The 21,764-nt window shown below is 41.0% G+C and overlaps 1 protein-coding gene across 2 annotated transcripts in view; it reads right to left on the reverse strand.

Annotated features, from left to right (window-relative positions):
• Positions 1-21,764, reverse strand: part of RABGAP1L (RAB GTPase activating protein 1 like) — a 237,701-nt gene that overhangs the window by 206,393 nt on the left and 9,544 nt on the right. For both annotated transcript variants that reach the window (XM_075833054.1, XM_075833055.1), the window contains exons 2-5: positions 10,394-10,556; positions 7,125-7,308; positions 6,343-6,553; positions 2,865-3,039 (exon numbers count right to left, since the gene is read on the reverse strand). In XM_075833054.1, the coding sequence (XP_075689169.1) occupies positions 2,865-3,039; positions 6,343-6,553; positions 7,125-7,308; positions 10,394-10,513 (690 nt within the window). In that variant the 5' untranslated portion in view covers positions 10,514-10,556. The remainder of the gene's footprint in view (positions 1-2,864; positions 3,040-6,342; positions 6,554-7,124; positions 7,309-10,393; positions 10,557-21,764) is intronic.

A 21,764-nucleotide genomic window follows, 5' to 3' on the forward strand; every position in this document is an offset into this window, starting at 1 on the left:
TTTCGAATTGTATATTTTTTTTATTCTATGCTCTGTACATGATTACGGGGGCAGCCATCTTGCCTGAGCTGCTGTTAAACAGCATTTAGAGATAAGCTTTACAGTAGCCACATGGACCGTATGAACCTGTAAACCGTAGGGGACCCATTGATTTCTATGGAAGAGTTTTCTAGGCATGCTGTGACCTGTGTAAAGGCTATTGTGGAGGGAGGGGAGGAGGGAGATGTCCATCACTTATTGTCAATGGTGGATCCTGTGTTATCTATATATAGGTGTTACCTGTCATTGTAATCTTGCCTGTGATGATAATGAGAGGACTGCCGAAAAGCAATCTCTACAGAACAGGAAATGTAAAAGGTGGCCATACACATTAGATTAATTTTGTCTGAACCAGACGATTTCGGCGGGATCGGCCAACCATTTAATGTGTATAGCAGTGTCTTGACTCTCTCCCAATGGAAGATGCTGAAGTAGAGAAGGAAGACCTCACAAAAAATTCTCAACTATACGTCGCAACATAAAAACTCGATTTAAACAATACGTCAAATTCTAATGACATTTCCTTAAACATAACCTCCATATACAAGAAAACTAATTCAGAACTTTGTTTTTTTTCTTTTTAACAGTTTTTGGCAATTACAAAGCTACTGTTGAGCTTCAGCACATAACCAATAAAAATGCCCTGTAAAAAATGTAACAGAAGCACTGGGGGGGACGGGACTTTGGACTGTTGTCTGGATATTATTTAACATCCTATTTTTATACGCGAGCACAGAATGAAGGAAACCACAGTCATATTACTCAAATCACCTGATACTTCCCCGTGACAGCTTTACAGTCATCTGTAGAGGAACAGTTTTTGGGCACACCGTAGAGATACTGTAATTGTGGTGCTCTGGTAAGATCTCCAACCCACATACATCCAAACACAGAACGTCTGCATATACTTGTTATTTTCTTAAGTTAAACATCTTTTTTTTAATTAAAGAGTTTTCTAGACCAATCAAGTGTTTGGCCTGTTCACATCACTGTTCGCTTTCCGTTCCGGGGTTCCGTCGGAGGTTTCCGTCGGGTGAACCCCGCAGTGGAAAGTGAAAGTGAAACCACAGCTTCCATTTCAGTCACCATTGATATCAATGGTGACGGAAACATCGCTAATGGTTTCCGTTCATCACCATTCCGGCAGGTTTCCGTTTTAACGATGGAATCAATAGCGGAGTCGACTGCGCTATTGATTCCGTCCGAAAACCGGAAACCTGCCGGAATGGTGACGAACAGAAACCATTAGCGATGTTTCAGTCACCATTGATATCATGCTTGAAAAAAGTCCAGTTGGACTGAAACGTCGCATGGGTGAATAAATAGCTCTTGCTCTTTTTGGAAGTGCTGCCTCTGTCCATTCTTTGTCTCATTGATATCAATGGTGACTGAAACGGAAGCTCTGGTTTCACTTTCCGTTGCGGGGTTTACCCGACGGAAACCTCAGACGGAACCGGAACGGTGATGTGAACAGGCCCTTAGAATGGTCGCCTGGAACTCAAAGACATAGCGCAGTATTGGAAGTAGAAGTATCTGCTATGTAGCATAAGGCTTCTTCAAATAGTATCAATAAAAATTACAACCTGTCCCGCAAACAGTCTCTCATACAGCTACATTGATGAAAAAATAAAAAAAATAATGGCTTCCGAAATGGGGTGACACTGACTTTTTTCCATAAAACATATATTTATTGTGCAAAAGTACTTACTTGTAAAAGAAATGATACATATTTGGTATCGCCGTATTCGTACTCTATCATAATATAAAGTGAAGGGGTAACTAAACTTTTAACATGTCATAGAGACAAGTCAGAAGTTTTGATTGATGGGGATCAGAGCACGAAGACCCCCACGATTGCGAAGATGAAGCGATCGGGTGAGTGCTGTGCCGCTTTGTTTCTGATCGGCATTCCTCTGAAAGCCGAGCGAGTGGTGTACGGACTTATAGACTTTCTATTGAGCCTGTACACTGCTTTGAGGAAAGCCGATCAGAAACGAAGCAGCACAGAGGTCGCCTGAGCATTTCTGCTGCTTCATCTTATCGATCGGTGGGGGTCTCAGTGTTCAGACCTACACCGTTCAAAACTTTTTTTTAAAGTTTAGTTACCATTTACGCCTCATGCACACGACCGTAGCCATGTGCACGGCCGTGATTTTCTAGTCGGACGGCCGCTGAGTTTTTAAAAATTCTCTTTACCCTTTAACTTGTTTTTACCACGCGGGGGGGGGGGGGGGGGGGAGAGATAATCGCTCGGTCCTTAAGGCCCTTTTCACACGGAGTCTTTTGTAGGCAGAATATTCTGCCTCAAAATGCCGTCTAATTTTGAGGCCGATTTTGATCTGCCTGCATGGCGTTTGCCACAATTTTCGCTGCATTTTTCGCCCGCGGCCATTGATTGCCACGGGCAAAAAGACTGCGAAATACACTTGAGGTCAATGGGAGGTTAGAGACGTAAACGCCTGAAGATAGGGCATGTCGCTTCTTTTTCCCACGAGACGGTTTTTCTGCTTGCAGGAAAAAAAAAACCTCCACCTCCCATTGAAATCAATGGTAGGCATTTTCGGACGTTTTTTTGGCGTGTTTTCCGATGCGGTTCCTGCATCAAAAAAACTCAGTGTGAACTTACCCTAAGAGTTAATTCTATATGTAAATGATGCAATTGTGCTCAAATGATGAATATTTAAGCAAAATTAAAAGCATAAAAGGAAACGCTAAACAGGAATCAAATATGAAAATTAAGAAAACCAGCAATTTCTGATCTGTGGTCAGTTCTCACAGACATGGAATGAGGAGCTCATACAAGACTGAAGCATCAGAAAACTTACCGCCTCTTTGATCTCACAGCTGAATACATGGATTTGAAATTCATCCGTGTCAGGTTCCCGTGAAGTGAATGCAAAGGAGTCACTTTCTGATGTCCCGTCCTGTCCTCGGACACAGAACAACACTTTATAGATTGGGAAAGAGGCTATTTCTGCATTTGTGGACTGATCCATTATTCTAAAACAAAAGTAAAGAGGGAAAAATAAAATAGGTTAACGTACGAACATCACAAGCTTCCTACATTCGGGCCTCATATGACTTATGTGCAGTACCATGATTCTTCAACTATGTATTTGCTTCATAGACCTTACAGGTTACACAATTCATTAGCAATAATGAAGATTTATGATACCATTTATGCATATAATATACATTGTTGGACTATTGGCAAACAAAGTAACATTCATTCTAAAATTTGTGGTTCTAGTGCATCTAACTCTCACTTAAAAGGGGTTGTCACTATCACCTAAAGGGATTGTCACTAAAGTGACACGCCCTGTCCTTATACCCTATTAGGGCATATGGGCATCATATAGGGGGTCCCCTGCTAGGGAACCTTGTCTGTGAGCTATAAAGGAAAGAGACCCTGACGTACAGCGGCTTATTTTAGTAAATGTTTGTTTTAGTAAATACTACCATTTCTAATAAAATAATAATTCTGGAGCTCTTCTATTCCTCGGTTATCACTCCTGGAATTGTATAAATAAATTGACAACTGGTTGTTATTATTCTACATGTCATTAGGGTATGTCCTTATACACGCAGACACTGTCCAATCAATGCTGACCATTTCAGAATGTGTAGGGACACCCTTTAGTGACATAGGTAATGGTAACACCCAACTGTCAATTTATTCATACATTTTCAGGAGGAATAACAGAGGAATAGAAGAGCTCCAGAATGATTTTTTTTATGGGGAATTCCAAAATGATTTACAGAGGAACAGCACGGAGTTGTAAGAAAAAATGTTCCAGAATTGTTAAGTAACGTCGGATAATACAACAGTCATGTAAGGAGAGTGGACGTGTCGCCTTTAAGTAATAGTCTGATGCACTAGGACCAACAAGCATGCACTAACTTTGGAATGGTAGGGACTGTATATGAAAGAACAAGTTTCCTATTATTTGAAAGTCTGATGTCCTGACAATTGGAAGTACTAGCAGCTGACCGTGAGGGCAACAGACACAGAAAATACTCCTCGCCCCATCTCAGTGTACTCAGCAGATTGAGAAATTATTTAGCTTAGCGCGGGTGGTAAAGCACAGCTCGCCTATTTCATTCTACGGCAAAAGGAGTGGTATTTGTAGCATCGGTCTATTCTTTATAGGTCAACTCAACTGAAAAATGGAAAAGAGAGAGGACTGCCAATGACCGTTCCCCGTGTGCTCATGTCAAAATAGGCAGAAAAAAAAGGTAATTATGATAGCAAAATTAAGTTACAATATCCCTTTATATTTATGCTCTACTAAAACGGAGTATCACTTTTTTTTAGACGTTTCCCACCATAAAAAACAGAAGAGGTTTGATTAAGGTCTGTTGTAATAAGCTTTGGAGAAAACAATACAGGGGTTTTAAAGATTAGGCAATGCTTCCTGGAACCTTGTGTTACTACACGACAGCTCATAAAAGTAAAACAAGCAAATAAGTTAAGTGGTATTATAATAGTTCACGAGTGATAAGGTCCAAAGCATGCACTCATACAGTCAACTGTGCATTCATTACAATTCTTTTTTTAATATAGACATTGTAATAGGCAGTTTTCCCTTTAATACATGAACATGTACAAGTAAGGCTCTGTTCACAACACATCAGAACCTTTCGTCAGAGGTATATGTCAGGGGTATTTCCCGATGTATAACTCCGACACACAGCTCCAATGCATGCCACTTCATAGGCATTCAGTGAAATCCTTCGCCCATAGGGTACGTCCACACATATTTCCCTGACTTATGCCAAAAAGGACACTTTTTGTGGGACTCTATGGATACATTCAGAGCTTTCGAAGTGCATATGCCATACATAGTGTTCCAACCTGATGTGAACAGCCTAAAACCATCACATTTATGAATTCCTTGTGCATTTTTGAGCCAACACAGTATTTATTTTATTTTTTGTTCTGTGGAAAATAATAGCAAAAAGCACACAACCACTTGTATGCTTCTTCTATGTGGTACCACTTGTATGCTTCTTCTATGTGGTACCACTTGTATGCTTCTTCTATGTGGTACCACTTGTATGCTTCTTCTATGTGGTACCACTTGTATGCTTCTTCTATGTGGTACCACTTGTATGCTTCTTCTATGTGGTACCACTTGTATGCTTCTTCTATGTGGTACCACTTGTATGCTTCTTCTATGTGGTACCACTTGTATGCTTCTTCTATGTGGTACCGCTTGTATGCTTCTTCTATGTGGTACCACTTGTATGCTTCTTCTATGTGGTACCACTTGTATGCTTCTTCTATGTGGTACCACTTGCATGCTTCTTCTATGTGGTACCGCTTGTATGCTTCTTCTATGTGGTACCGCTTGATACTGTGTTTCTCAAATGCACTTAAGTTCCTGTGTATTTTGGATTTGCTGAGGAATTCCTTTTTATAGCAAATTCACCAGATATGCATGGTCCCTCTTTATTATAGTACATGGGAGATCCCACTTATCCAGGAATGGAGACTGGACTCCTTCATTGTTTGAATTAGTACTGGTCCAAGGGGTGATTGAAAGAAATTCATTTGTTGCTTGTGGAAGCGGGTGTGACCCCAGAAACGTTGTGGGGCCAAAGGCTAACAAGGATGAGGAGGATTGATAGCCCCTGTGTTTACTGGCATCAAGCTCAAAATTGTGTTACACATATGAAAAAAAATTTATGTGGTTGTCAAAAAGTAAACGTTTTCCCTTCTATCCAATCTCTGTCCCACCTGAAGAAATGTTGCTTTCTACCTCAGCTGATACCGCTTCCCATAGACTTTGAACAGAGCGGGAGCGCACATGTCCGACTGCCGCGCATGCTCGACTGCCGCTCCATTCGATGTCCTTTGCGGTAATGCAGTGAGGAAGATCTGGGGTAAAGTCTCACGATTGGTGGGGCCCCCAGCGATCAGAAAATGATCAGCTATCCTGTGGATAGGTGATAATTTATGATTTTGGGAATATCCCTTAAAGTAAAAGGGATTCTGATCGGTGTACATGGACATTGTGAAATTATATAAATATATGTCTTGTTTTTTTACACCACAACTACATATATTCGTGCCTCTGTACTATTTTTTTTTATGAAAAAGAAAAAGATAAACATGTTAGACTGCCTCATCAGGAATATCATGCACATACCAACAAATAGAGACTACTTCATGATACAGAGGGGTGTGCTACGTTCTGTACATCCACAGAAATACTATCATTAAGATCCTACACATATGAACCTCTGTCTTTTTGTTGTATTTTATTTAACCATACCAAAACTTCGCTGCTTTGAACTCACCTGACGGAGCCCTCAGCAACATTGGGAACATAGAGAGTTACAGTGATTGGAGCTGAACAGTGTGCTCTCATGGAGGACATGGCCCGCAGGGCTTCTGTCTCGCTACGAGGAGCCGACACCTTCATATGACCTAAATATGAGAGTTTGTGAAACGAGACACTTTCCTCTTCTGGAGGGTTCGTATCCAGTCTGTTGTTCTGTGCGGGAACCTCTAAGGGAAAAAAAAAGGACAACATAGAGTGAGAAAGAAAATATCCTTATCAATACAGAAATACCAACACAATACCAAGCATATATTTTATATTCATCAAATGCAGCGGATTTATGCCATCAAATTTAAACCAGGCTTTTCTATTGACATCATTCCGACTGCCTGCAATATTAGGTGAACATTAGAAAAAATAAAAGTTATTTTCGGTTTTTCTTAAAGGGATTGTCCAAACTGGACAACCACTTTTTTAAGTCTGGACCCGCTAAGTACCAGCGAAAACCCCTGGCTATCAGTAGTTATCCCTTAGGAAATCTGTAAGTGGCTGCAGATTTCCCTTTCAGGACAAATGTTGTATTACATAGCGCCCATGTAATATACGGCCGCACTGAGTACTCCAAAGTAGGAACCGCACTTTACAGCAAGTCTCTGCTCTGGCAGCTAGTGGTGTCCCAAGCATAAATCATCAATATGCACTAACAGGGCATATGGGCAGGGGTTGTCCTGGTACAACCTCTTGAATCCATCATGGTGCTCTTTGTCAACTCTCCAGTATAATGGCAAAAACACTAACCTGTGCTGTCGGGATCCAAAATTAATGTGAGCGGAGGGTTTCTGGCTGCAGTCATGCAGGAGCAAGCAGCGTATGATTCTGCACCACCGTCACCTCCAGTCTGGTTGCCATTTTGCTTTTTCTCAGAATCTCTAAGTATTTCTTCCATTGCCTTCTCCAGTTGTTCATCTCCATTGGACATGATCTGTAAGGATGCACAAGGGAACACCTAACAACGGGCACTTAACATGTAAGGTAGTGTTCACACTAACGGTTTGCTCTTTCTGTCAGGGCTTCTGGTATTTTTTACGGGGACAACAGTGTAATCAGCCGTGCTGTACTTACCATAAAAATACCAGAAACCTGATAGACCCCAATATAAGCCATAGAATCGGTCAGGATCTGTTCAAAAACAGATCTGTCATAGCGGTCATCGCTCCTTTATGAATGGAAGCCATGATGCTAATGTGAACGGAAACTTATTAGCAAAAATCAGTTCTTAAACCATTTTACCATCTCATGTGATACCAGTGCTGTCATTTATTTACTTACTATACAAACTCCGCTAAAGGCCTATTTCCAGTTGAGTGTCATGTCTGATACTGATCTAATAAATTAATCTTACTACTGGCCATATTCGTAAATGTGCGATTATATAGATATCCCCTTAATGACCGCTAATATATTATAACCTATATATATATACTCATAGCCAATTCATTAAATTCAAGATTTCACATAATCCATATATATTAAACCGAAAAGAAAAATCTCGACATAATATTATATCAAAATATTTTTATTGTTACTTTATTAAACATCAATAAATACAAAACATACAAAATTAACCCCCTCCCAAGTATATACTATAGACATATAAAATATAATTAAAAGAATGTGTACCAGGTTCACAAAATACAGTATCAAAAATAGTTATATATAGAGAAATAATTCCTCCCAATAGAGAATCACATCCCAGGTAAGTAATAGCTTACACATCCCAGGTAAGTAAGGTGTCCTGACGAAGGTTGCGAAACGCGCGTCGAGGTGCTTGGTGTCCAGGTGTCCTATCCCACCAGTATCATGTCCTCAACAGGTATTGTGTTCTATTTCTAACTGCCTATAGCTTGTTTCTGATTAGGTCTCCATTATCTTAAACATGGTTGCTATACTTTACTGTTTGGAGGGACCTGTCAGTCTGATACTCATACACATGATATAAGCTATTACTTACCTGGGATGTGATTCTCTATTGGGAGGAATTATTTCTCTATATATAACTATTTTTGATACTGTATTTTGTGAACCTGGTACACATTCTTTTAATTATATTTTATATGTCTATAGTATATACTTGGGAGGGGGTTAATTTTGTATGTTTTGTATTTATTGATGTTTAATAAAGTAACAATAAAAATATTTTGATATAATATTATTATGTCGAGATTTTTCTTTTCGGTTTAAAATGACCGCTAATATACCTTTTTATGGCGTAATTAAGGGGCCTTATCCCACGGCGCTGCTTTTTTTACGGCGCTGTGGCAAAAACCTGGCACGGGTGCCCATGCCGGGTAGAGCAGGTGCCCAGTTATTCAAACCCTTAGATGTCACAGTCGGTAGCAACCACAGCATCTGTGTGGTTTCAGAGGGAGGAAGCTCTACATGGCTAACCACGGCATTGTTTTCCTTATTATCCAGCCTAGTTCATACCAATAAATTTCATTTATGAGTTTTTCTGCAGTGGGAAAAAAACAAACCTCTGGGTGTTCTTTAGCACTTGCTGTAGTTTTTATAAAACCGCTGCATGCCCGGTCACCATTGTGCTGCCACTCTGTAGCGGTTCCCTGATCTGATTTTAATAAAAGACGTGCCTGAGCAGAGGATTCCCCCCTATTACGGCATATGGAAATGGGTTGTATGAGCCAGACAATCCTGTTAATGCTTCTGTCAGTCCTACTCCCATCATCAGAGGGACAACAAGGTCTTGATCCTTCCTTTTTCAATAAGTTAAGAGGTGGAAACTACCCAATATCTTACAAAATCTTCCTGTGTGATTACAGAGGACTTTGTATAGAAACACTAGATATCATCCTAAGGCCAGATTCACAGGTCCTGTTTTCACGGATCCCCATAGACTTGAGTCTATCGAGGGATCCGTAAAAACTGAAGAAAATGGGGCCTTCGTGTGAACGGCCCCATTGAAATAAATGCGTCCGTGTGACAGCCGTTGTTTTAATGGCCGTCACACGGACGTATACTACGGTCATCTGAATTTGGCGTAAGGGCTCATGCACACATCAGTTAATTTCTTCAGTGTGCTATCAGTTTTTTTTGTAACGGAGAGCATTCTGACCCATTCATTTCTATAGGGCCATACACACATCCTTTTTTTTTTGTGGATCTGTGTGCCCGATCCGCAAAACTCAGGGTCTCACCAATTCTAGTCTTTAGGTCTGTTAGAAAAACGAAATTCGCACATGGAAGACATCAGTATGTGGCCTTTTTTTGCGTATTTATTTTTTGCGGCCGTATAAAAGCACTAGAATGTGTCCTTGTGTCCTACGCACGATCATATCAACTTTAGTTTCAGAAGTAAATGCATTGAAAAACGGCAAGATTGAAAGATGATGCTGTATGTATTCAGACCATTAAGGACGAGCACATAACCACAGCACCATTACCCTATATACATCACCGCACGAACTCAACATAAATATTTGCTGTAAATTCAGAGGGTGGCCAGCCTGCTCCCTGTTAGGCCTCGTTCACATCTGCGTTGGGGTCCCGTTCTAAAGTTCCGTCTGAGCTTTCCATCAGAACAGGACCCTGAACAGACACAAATGGAAACCAGAGGTTTCCGTTTCCATCACCATTGATTTCAATGGTGACGAATCTGGTGCCCATGGTTTCCGTTTGTCTCTGTTGTGCACCGGACCCATCGTTTTGCCGGAAGCAATAGCGTAGTTACCGTGTGTCCGTTCAGGGTCCAGTTCTGACGGAAAGCTCAGACAGAACGTCAGAACGGGACCCCAATGCAGATGTGAATAAGGCTTTATATCAGCCTTTTGCACTTTCCAATTCTTCTGTCTTTAGATTCTGGGGTAGGAACTAGCTGGTGGTCTGATAGCTACTTCTTGGATGCCACATAAGCCTCGGGCCTTCCCTCTCCCTCTTGTAGCTCTTCCTGGCAATCAAAGTGAGATAAATCCCGTTCTCAAATCCCAAAAATCAGACATAGCAGCTCATTGTGAGAAGGTAGTCAGTAAAAATGATCAATACCGTGTAGATACCTTTAACTGAGGTTTGTCATCCAAGTTTGAAGAACCATCCACTTGCAGAGGTACTAGGACAAAATCTTCACTGTTTACTGTGGATGTGTTGTAACTTTGGATTGAGGACTTGTCATCCATTGCTCTTACGTTGCTTATAAACGATGAACCAGTGTCCACTCATCTGATAAAACAGAAACGTAATATGGTAAACGCCATAAAAAAAATTCTCTACTACAAGCTAAAGCTAAAAATGTAAACCTCAACTTCATAAATTTACAGTTTACATAAAGATATTTTCTACATATAAAAGTTTTTTTTTCTGCTCATTTGTAAAACCCCAGTGTGATACGCACATGGCTTAAAATATTAAAGGTCACGTAATCGAATTTCAAAGCTCCCGCACTGAGAGTTGCAAAGCCCCATCTTTTTTCGTTTACTTGACCCTTTGTGCCCAACACTTGGCCACGGCCACCACTCACTGGCAGCAGTGACGATGTGCTTTCCATACTGACACCATAGCTGCGACCAAGTCAACCAAATCCAGCGGAGGACTATGGAACTATCAGCAGAGGAGCTTTGAAAGGCGAGTACATGTATAAATAGTTTGATCTTTTTAGAGATATGTGTAAGAAAAAAAGATCGGAAACCCCTTTAAAGTGCTCTGTAAGATCTTTACAAAGTGACATAAAATGGGAAAATAATGCGCAGTTCAAAAGCATGTATCATATGCTAAAACCAGCGCCTCCAGTGCCTGGAGTAAAGATTACACGTCTCAGAATGTAAATCATCAGACATTGAACAAGCAGGGATTGCTGGGAGCTCAGCATACTGCAGAATTATACAAGCATCCTTTGGATAAAAATGGGTTAAACAGACTGTCACTCAGGGAGAAGACAAGTAACGTGTTAAACGTGTTACCCAGGTAGTTATAAAGGTTTGTGTTCTATGTCTGGCGTTAAACCCATATATTTTGTTTCCTTATTACAAAACTTGTCTGGAAAAGGCCTACCTGTGAAACTTTCTTTTTCTTTTTTTCAACAATGCAAACATTTTTACACGGGGATGTGAATCATTCCTAAAATTGGCAATATTGATCAGGTCACTTTTTTTTTTTTTTTTTGCAGAACCGGAAGAATGTGAGATAAAGTTGGGACAGACATTTTTCTAGACTTCCTGACCATTAAAAATAAAGAAAAAAAGCACGGCGCCACATGGTGTAAGTAAATCCCAGGAGTGGCAGTCAGTAAATACAAGTGAATGCTCACCAAAGGGCAGACGGATAATCACGTTGAAATTGCTGTATGGAGTGAGTGCTGCTGCCGAGATCCCAACCGGTGAGGCCAATTGGCCACCGCAATAAAGACAATATGTGTTGAAGAAAAAAGGATCAAAAACGGCGCTGCTACTCAATAAAGATGATCAATGATAATGATGTTTATTACAATCCAGGCTACGCGTTTCAATGCCGCACCGGTATCTTCATCAGGCCATATAAAATATTTTATATGGCCTGATGAAGATACCGGTGCGGCATTGAAACGCGTAGCCTGGATTGTAATAAACATCATTATCATTGATCATCTTTATTGAGTAGCAGCGCCGTTTTTGATCCTTTTTTCTTCAACACATATTGTCCTGACCATTAAGAAACACTACAATCAGTCACTCCCCAGCTTGAAATGGCTGATAACAGGGAGCAAAAGATCGCCTATGACAGCAGGTGTAGGTAATACAGACTTTATGTTAACTGTTTAGTTATTCCGCTTCTGAAAATCCTGCAGACAGAGGAACAGAAAGTTTTACACCCCCAGCAGTGGGATTTACATACTGCAACTGTAAATTACTCAACACAAATTCCTGTCTGCCTGGGCGTGCACCAGATGACACAGCGTCTCACTCATTTCTACCTTGACCCGTATAGCATCATCCTGAGCACTAATAGGCCACGTGCCAGAGTATTTAACCAGAATTCATTGGGTTATTTGACTTTGAATGAATTAGGATTTAACCTGCAAGGTTCATGTAACAAAGTAGCCCAAACAAACAATCCTGTGTAAATAACGCTACAACGCCACAGAGCGCGCTCGGCAATACGGGGGAAAAAAAAAAAAAGTTATGGTTAAAATTTGCTGACTTGTGAAGATGAAGTATTCTCTGTATAACTTGCCTAGCTACACCTTTGATGAACCTACACCTTGACCAATATTTACACGGCGTATTATGCTCTGAAATTAACTTAAAATACACCTACATACAGCCCCCCATTGTGGGAAATATGCTGCACAGTTCATACGAGGTGTATTTTTACACTGCTGAATATGAAAAAAAAGCCTTGTAAAAAAAAAAAAAAGTTACTAGTCATTTCTTGAAGTGTTTTACAAGCGGATATTTCCCATTGACACCTCAAAAAACGCTTTGAAAATACATCTCAAAATAGGCTTTAAAATCTTTTACAAAAATAAGTGCTTTGAAAACCAGCTCCAAAAATGCGTGGATTCAGTGGACGTTTTCTCTTGAAATCAGCCTGTAATTTTACAGCCCGAACATGTGGCGTGTGAACATGACATTATAATATACATTGAGTGAATAGTCATTTCTTCCCGTGCGGTATACGTTTATTTCTATAGTGGGAGTTAATGGCAAATGTATGCAACTGTATAGGCATAAAATAGTTTAAAACTGGGGGATAGATATGGCAGCACACGTCAAACATACACACCCTAAAGGTAATGTGAAGAGAGCCCGTAATAAAGCAGCACAGAAATCTAGCGGACAGACAAGCAATAGGGATTTTGATTTTCCTATTCCTTTTTATCACACTACTTCCATTTGTGAATGGAGTGATTAAAGTTATTGCAAAGTGAAACTTCCCTTTTGGGCCCTATTATCTTATACATATGTGCAGGACATGTTGGGATTTGTAGTACACGTGGCACGATTTGGTGTGGATTTGTCACTGCAAATATCCTTGCGGCTTTTCTGTGCACCTGGCATGCCCTTGCATTACACGGATTGACTGGCTGCCAACAGCACCCCTTGAAAAAGCGTTCTACGCGAAACGCGCGTCGGGGCACTACACTGGGCACACGGATCACTTTGCACATATGGGTAAGTCACCTTGTTTAGGATATTCATCCACTCTTAGAACTCTTTCTTTATACTATTGATAGGGCATCCTATAATAGTGGAGGTGGATGGCCACTTTCTTGCTTTCCTGCAGACTCCATTCATGCGCTTCTCCTATGTGGATATATATCTAAACTTGTTCATCACACTCTGCAGTATGCTCTAGATAGATACCTTATACCCATCCGTGCACATGACTATTGATATGGAATTCCCCACTGTTATGCATTTTATGCACTACTTCTGACTACTATATTTGAACATTCATATCATTATTTATGTGTAGCCCATGTATAACTCTATTGTATGGGATACTCTATGTGATTTTATCCCTCATGTTTTGTCTAATAAAAGTTTTGATATTTTGCCCTTCTTAAGTATATAAATAATGCTGGGGAGTTTCTATTTCTTACTTCCTAACAATTTTGGAGGTGTGGTACAGTATGTGGAATCACTTAGCCAATATTTCATTTGCTCTGTGAGATATGTTTATGGCAACAGCTACATGTTACCTGCATCAGAAGTGTGGCTAGCCGTTGCTTCCCTCAGTGATAACAGATGATCAAAAGTGGTGAGAGAAGGCAGATTGGCAGCGATCAGCACAGACTTCTTTTAAAGAAGAAGATGAGGGAAAAAAAAGGAGGAAGAAAAGAAAAAGAGGAAGAAAAAGAGGAAGAAAAAGAGGAAGAAAAAGAGGAAGAAAAAGAGGAAGAAAAAGAGGAAGAAAAAGGAGAGGAGGAGGAGAAGAAGAGGAGGAGGAGAAGAAGAAGGAGAAGAACAGGAGGAGGAGGAGGAGAAGGGAAGAACAGGAGGAGGAGGAGAAGAGAAGAAAAGAGGAAAAGGAAAGAGAGAAGAGAGAAGAGGAAAAGGAAAGAGAGAAGAAGAGGAAAAGGAAAGAGAGAAGAGAAGGAGGAAAGAGAGAAGTGAAAAGAGAGAAGAGAAGAGGAAAGAAATAAGAAAGAGACAGAAGAGGAAAGAGAGAAGAGGAAAGAAATAAGAAAGAGAGAGAAGAGGAAAGAAAGAAGAAAGAGAGAGAAGAGGAACGAGGGAAGAGGAAAGAGAGAAGAGGGAAGAAAGAGAGAGAAAGAGAGAGAAGAGAATGGAGAGAGAGAGAAGAGAAGAGAAGAGAAAAGAGAGAAGAGGAGAGAAATGTTCTTTGTAGCTGTTCCCTGCTCTGACTAATAGATGGGGATCCTGGGCGGAGGGCCTTTGGAAAGATTTTGAAGTTGGGATTTCTAAACCAGAAAACCACTTCAATAAAACTGAAATTAGCAGCTGGGCAGGGAACAGGTCAATAGCAAGATCCGGTTTTTATAACTGCTGGCGGAAACCTGGACAGAAAAAGCAAAAAATCAAAGATGCCTTCGCTGCACAGCACTGATAATCAGAGTATAGTTCTGAAAAGCCCACATCACTGCTGGTTGAGGTGGATGTGAAGTGAATGTCTCAAGCAGTAGAACACTACAGTCTACACGGACAATCTGAGTAAAGGTCTTTGAACACTGGTCAATGCGGGCCGTGAAAACGAGTGCCGATCAACGAGACAGCTCGTTGATCGGCGATCGTTTGGTTCTTTTCACAAGGAGCAATGATTGGTTATGTATGGGGACGAGCGTTCGCTACTAAAATTGTTTTTCCCCATACATTTCCATCATATCGGCAGCACATCTCCAACGATAATATTTATTGCTGCATAAACTATAAGATCAGCCGATGAATAAGCGTTTGCTCATTCATCAGCTGATCGTTGCACAATTTACAAAGAGCAATGATCGGGAACGTACAAACGGTAATTTGTGCGATCATTGGCCTATGTAAGACTATGTTCACACAGCAGATTTTGCTTGGCGGGTATCGCTGCAAAATCCGCCTCAGAATTATTCTTGCCACCAGCAGGAACATTCCTACTCCTATCCACTTCAATGGGAGGTTCGGGCAGAATCCGCCAGAAGATCAAGCAGGATGCTTCTTTTTTCCGTCCGCCTCCAATTGAAAGGATTGGGAGACAGAATTTTGCGGATTCAAATTCCTCCGTGTGAAAATAGCCTAAAAGGGCCTTACCACTTTCTGTTTCTCTTTATTTATTTAGAACAAGCTATGGTATCTGAATACTGGAGACACTGGTACCGATCGCTGCAATACAGCTGTGATTACTGTACACATACAGGACAAATGCACTGCACAAGCGTTCCCAACAGGACTGCTCAGCTTAGCCATTCATTACATAGTACATAATGTACTGTTAACGGTTTTCAACACAAACTGAGGCTGTATCGTAATAATGTGTACTTGTATAAGATTCCTTTAATAAGGCTTTCCAATAGAAATTCTGATACGGCAATATAATAACTCTGTGCATGAGCAGTATATTTAGTGCTAAGGACGGGGTTTAGATCCCATCCCGGGAGATCAAGAAAGCCTTTCCTAACAAGTCCACTTGCCTTAATTTATCCTTGAAGTGGACGACTATGGACTATACTCACAAGGAAGGACCGGTTTGGAGGTACTTTGTCCAAAATATGAGATAAATACATTATCAGTTTACCCCCTAAATATTCATATTACCTGAACTACAATGCAAACATAGAGCATGGCAGCCAGTCGCCATTTTTTTCAGATGTCTATAATTGCCCAATGTGTTCTCAGGGCACCTATGAGTAATATGAAACACACACACACACACACACACACACACCTCTCCTGCTCCTTGTTTACCTGCACTCGGAGCAATTTAGCAAATAACATTATATCATAAAATTGCACTTTTTCAACCATTTTTTATGGCAGGATCCACTACACATAGGGTTTGTTTGTAGTCTGTAACCATGGAGACACATCTGTTCACAGGAGCTATTTTTAACCCCTTCCCGACATTTGCCGTACATGTACGTCATGGAAAGTACTGACTTCCCGCATCTTGCCGTACATGTACGCCAAATGTTTGGGACCGGCTCAGAAGCTGAGCCGTTGCCATCATCACCGGATCTCAGCTGTATCTTACAGCTGACATCCGGCTGTAACGGCGGGGACCGAAATTAGCTTCGATCCCCGCCATTAACCCCTTAAGTGCAGCGCTCAAACGCGATCGCTGCACTTAAGGTGTTTGCAGCTCATCGGAACCCCAGTAATGAAATTGCCGGGGTTCCGGTGGCTGCAATGGCAACCGGAGGCCTAATACTGGCCTCCCGGTCTGCCTAGCACCGAAGCCGGTCAAGATCCGCCCGGCGGCGGAGCCTGATCGGCTTCCGTAGCTGCCGGCAAGATGGCGCCGGGTCAGGAGCTGATCCGGCGTCATCAGCGGTGGAAGTCAGCTGTACTGTACAGCTGACATCCACCTGTAACGGCAGGAACCGGAGCTAGCTCCGATCCCTGCCATTAACCCCTTCGATGCAGCAATCGAAAGCGATTGCTGCATCGAAGCGGTTACTAGCATATCGCCAGCCCTGACAGGCAATCGGGACTGGCGACTGCTGTTATGGCAACAGGAGACACAATGGTCTCCTGCTCTGTCATTACGGAAGCCGATTTAGGCCCCGCCGGGAGGCGAAGCCTAATCGGCTTGCTGTCAGTGAATGACTGACAGATCTAATACATTGCACTACATAGGTAGTGCAATGTATTAGAAAAAAAAAAATCTGACCGTTGGAACTTCAAGTCCCCTAGTGGGACTTGAGAAAAAGTGTAAAAAAAGTATAAAAAAGTGTAAAAAAAAGTGCAAAAAATAAAAGTTTGAAAACAATAAAAGTTTCAAGTAATCAAATAAAACACAATCCCCCTTTTACTCTTATCAAGTCCTTTATTATTGAAAAATAATAATAAACCATATGTATTTGGTATCGCCACGACCGTAACGACCGGAGGTATCAAAATATTATATTATTTATTGCACGCGGTGAACAGCGTAAAAAAAACCGTAAAAAACGTTACCAGAGTTTCTGTTTTTTGGTCACTTTGCCCTACAAATATTAGAATAAAAAGTGATCAAAAAGTCGCACGTATCCAAAAATGGTACCTATAAAAACTATAGCTCGTCCCGCAAAAAACAAGCCCTCATACACCTCCGTCGACAAAAAAATTAAAACGTTATGGTTCTCACAACTTGGCGACAGAAAAAATACATTCTTTTTACAAAAGTAATTTTATTGTGCAAAAAGTTGTAAAACATAAAAAAGTTCTATAAATTCGGTATCGCCGGAATCGTACTGACCCACAGAATAAAGTTAACATGTAATTTATAACGCATGGTGAACGCTGTATAAAAAAAACGAAAAAAGCTGTGCCAGAATTGCGTTTTTTTGTTTACCTGGCATCCCAAAAAATAGGATAAAAGGTGATCAAAAAGTCGCATGTACCCCAAAATGGTACCAATAATAACTACAGCTCGTCCCGCAACAAACCAGCCCTCATACCGCTACGTCTATGAAAAATAAAATGAGTTAAGGCTCCAATAAGTCAGGAAATAAAAAAATATGCAGTTGTGCCCGAGGGGAACATTTCTTCTGTTTGAAGAGGCGATTTTTCAAGGACCTAAAATTAGGGAACCAGGAAAGGGAGGGCCCAAACATATCCGCTGGAAGCGACGGTGCCCGTATTATACCAGGACAACACTTTCCCAGCAAAATTCCCCAAACTACAAAGGCGCGGAGTGTGGACCAAAAGGGGGATAAGAAATTACACCATTTATCAGTGCGACACCGGCCTGTGCGGAAAGGATTGCTTCACAGCGTAACACACATCTATGGATTATTTTATTGTTTTTTTTTACCCCATTATTATACCACCTGACTATGCCCCTTATATACTCCGCCCGGCTTACATATGCCCTACATTATAAACGGAAACACCAGTAAGACTCCAAACAAAAACTACTACCAAGCAAAATCCACGCTCCAAAAGCCAAATGGCATTTCCTCCCATCTGAACCCTACAGCGTGCCCAAACAGCAGTTTCCTTCCACATATATGGCATCGTCATACCCGGGAGAACCCTTTTAGCAATTTTTGGGGTGTGTGTCTCCAGTGGCATAAGCTGGGCACGACATATTTGCCACTGAATGGCATATCTAGGGAAAAATATAAATTTTTAATTTGCACCATCCACAGCGCATTTATTAATGGAAAAGACCTGTGGGGTGAAAATGCTCTCTACACCCTTTAATAAATGCCTTGAGGGGTGCAGTTTCCATAGTGGGGTCACTTCCCAGGGGTTTATTTTTATTATTTCACATCTGAGCCTCTGCAGTTGTGAACCAATACTTTGTAAATCGCCAAATTAGGCCTCAATTTTACATGGTACCCTTTCACTCCTGAGCCTGGTCGACTGTCCAGGCAAGAGATTAGGGCCACATGTAGGGTGTTTCTAAAACCAGGAAACCCAGCATAATAATTAGAGAGCTGTCTCGTTATGGTGGCACAAGCCGGGCACCACATATTGTCCACATATCTGTGGAAAAAATCCCATTTTCACTCTGCAACATCGAGTTCACACTAATTTCTACAAAACACCTGCAGGGTTAACATGCTCACTACACCCGTAGGTAAATGCATTGAGGGGTGTAGTTTCCAAAATGGGGTCACTTCTGGGGGGTTTCCACTGTTTTGGGCCCACAGGCGCACAGAAACCAATCCAGAAACATCTGCACTCCAAATGGCGGTCCTTCCCTTCTGAGCCCTGCCGTGTGCCCAAACAGCAGTTTATGACCACATATGGGGTATTGCCGTACTCGGTAGAAATTGCTTTACAAATGTTGGGTTCTTTTTTTCCTTTATTTGTTGCGAAAATGAAAAAATTTGCGCTAAAGCTACGTCTTATTGAAGAAAAAGGATTGTTTTTATTTTCACTGCCCAATTCTAATAAATTCTATGAAACATCTGTGGGGTCAAAATGCTCACTACGCCCCTAGATGAATTCCTCAAGAGGTGTAGTTTCCTAAATGGTGTCACTTTTTGGGCGTTTTCATTGTTTTTTCCCCCCAGGGGCTTTGCAAATGTGACATGGCCGCCGCAAACCATTCCTGCTCAATGTTATCTCCAAAAGCCAAATAGCGCTCTTTCCCTTCTAAGCCAAGCCGTGTCTCCAAACAGCCGTTTATTACCACATGTGGGGCATTGTTTTACTCGGGAGAAATTGCTTTACAAATTTTGTGGTGCTTTTTCTCCTTCAGTCCTTGTGGAAATGAGTAAAAATAAGCTAAACCTACATTTTCTTTGAAAAAATGTTGATTTTTATTTTCAGGGCCTACTTCCAATAATTTCTGCAAAAAACCTGTGGGGTCAAAGAGCTCACTATACCCCTAGATAATTTCCTCAATGGGTGTAGTCTCCAAAATGGGGTCACTTGTGGGGGGTTTCCACTGTTTTGTCTCCTCAGGGACTTCGTAAATGTGACATGGCCTCCGCAAACCATTCCTGCTAAACTTGAGCTCCAAAAGCCAAATAGCGCTCTTTCCCTTCTCAGCCCTGCCTCCAAACAACCGTTTATTACCACATGTGGGGCATTGTTTTACTCGGGAGAGATTGGTTTACAAATTTTACGGTGCTTTTTCTCCTTCAGTCCTTGTGGAAATGAGAAAAAATTAGCTAAACCTACATTTTCTTTGAAAAAATTTAGATTGTCATTTTCAGGGCCTATTTCCAATAATTTATGCAAAAAACCTGTTGGGTCAAAACGCTCACTATACCCCTAGATAATTTCCTCAATGGGCGTAGTTTCCAAAATGGGGTCACCTGTGAGGGGTTTCCACTGTTTTGTCCCCTCAGGGGCTTTGTAAATGTGACATGGCCTCCACAAACCATTCCTGCTAAACTTGAGCTCCAAAAGCCAAATAGCGCTCTTTCCCTTCTCAGCCTCGCCGTGTCTCCAAACAACCGGTTATTACCACATGTGGGGTATTGTTTTACTCGGGAGAAATTGCTTTACAAATTTTACGGTGCTTTTTCTCCTTTAGTCTTTGTGAAAATGAGAAAAAAAAAAAATCGCTAAACCTACATTTTCTTTGAAGAAATGTTGATTTTAATTTTCACGGCCTACTTCTAATAATTTCTGTAAAAAAGCTGTGCGGTCAAAATGCTCACTGTACCCCTAGATAATTTCCTTGAGGTGTGTAGTTTCCCAGATGGGGTCACTTTTGGGGGATTTTGACTGTTTTGGCACCGCAAGAGCCCTTCAAACCTGACATGGTGCCTAAAATTTATTCTAACAAAAATAAGGCCCGAAAATCCACCAGGTGCTCCTTTGCTTCTGAGGCCGGTGCTTCAGTCCAGTAGCACGCTACGGCCACATGTGGGATATTTCCTAAAACTGCAGAAACTGGGCAACAAATATTGAGTTGCATTTCTCTGGTAAAACCTTCTGTGTTATAAAAAAAATTGTACTAAAAATTTATTTCTGCAAAAAAATATGAAATTTGTAAAATTCACCTCTACATTGCTTTAATTCCTGTGACATGTGTAAAGGGTTAAGACATTTTCTAAATGCTGTTTTGAATACTTTGAGGGGTGAAGTTTTTAAAATGGGGTGACTTTTTGGGGGTTTCTAATATATAAGGCCCTCAAAGCCACTTCACAACTGAACTGGCCCCTGTAAAAATGGCCTTTTGAAATTTTCTTGAAAATGTGAGAAATTGCTGCTAAAGTTCTAAGCCTTGTGAGGTCATAGAAAAATAAAAGGATGTTCAAAAAACGATGCCAATCTAAAGTAGACATATGGGGGATGTTAATTAGCAACAATTTTGGGTGGTATAACTGCCTGTCTTACAAGCAGATACATTTAAATTGAGAAAAATGCAAATTTTTGCAATTTTTCGCTAAATTTGGGTGTTTTTCACAATTAAATACTGAACATATCGAGCAAATTTTGCCAGTAACATAAAGTCCAATGTGTCACGAGAAAACAATCTCAGAATCGCTTGGATAGGTGAAAGCATTCTGGAGTTATTACCACATAAAGTGACACATGTCAGATTTGAAAAATGAGGCTCGGTCAGGAAGGTCAAAAGTGGCTAAAGAGGGAAGGGGTTAATCAAGACTATACGCAAAGTTTCTTCCTTTTTGTTTTCTAGATTATTGGTCTCAAACAAGCGTCTCCCCAACTGTTGGGCAACCAACAGCTTAGATCCACAGGCAGTCGGAACATATTGGGTGTTGTAGTAACCCAACAGCTGGAGAGCCACGTGTTGGAGACCACTGTTGTTGATACATTGAAGAAACAAAATAATGGGAGCAAAAGTGTTCATATCCTTTATAAAGTGTCCACACCATATAAC

Source organism: Rhinoderma darwinii, chromosome 7, assembly GCF_050947455.1.
Source record: "Rhinoderma darwinii isolate aRhiDar2 chromosome 7, aRhiDar2.hap1, whole genome shotgun sequence".
NCBI lineage: Eukaryota > Metazoa > Chordata > Amphibia > Anura > Rhinodermatidae > Rhinoderma > Rhinoderma darwinii.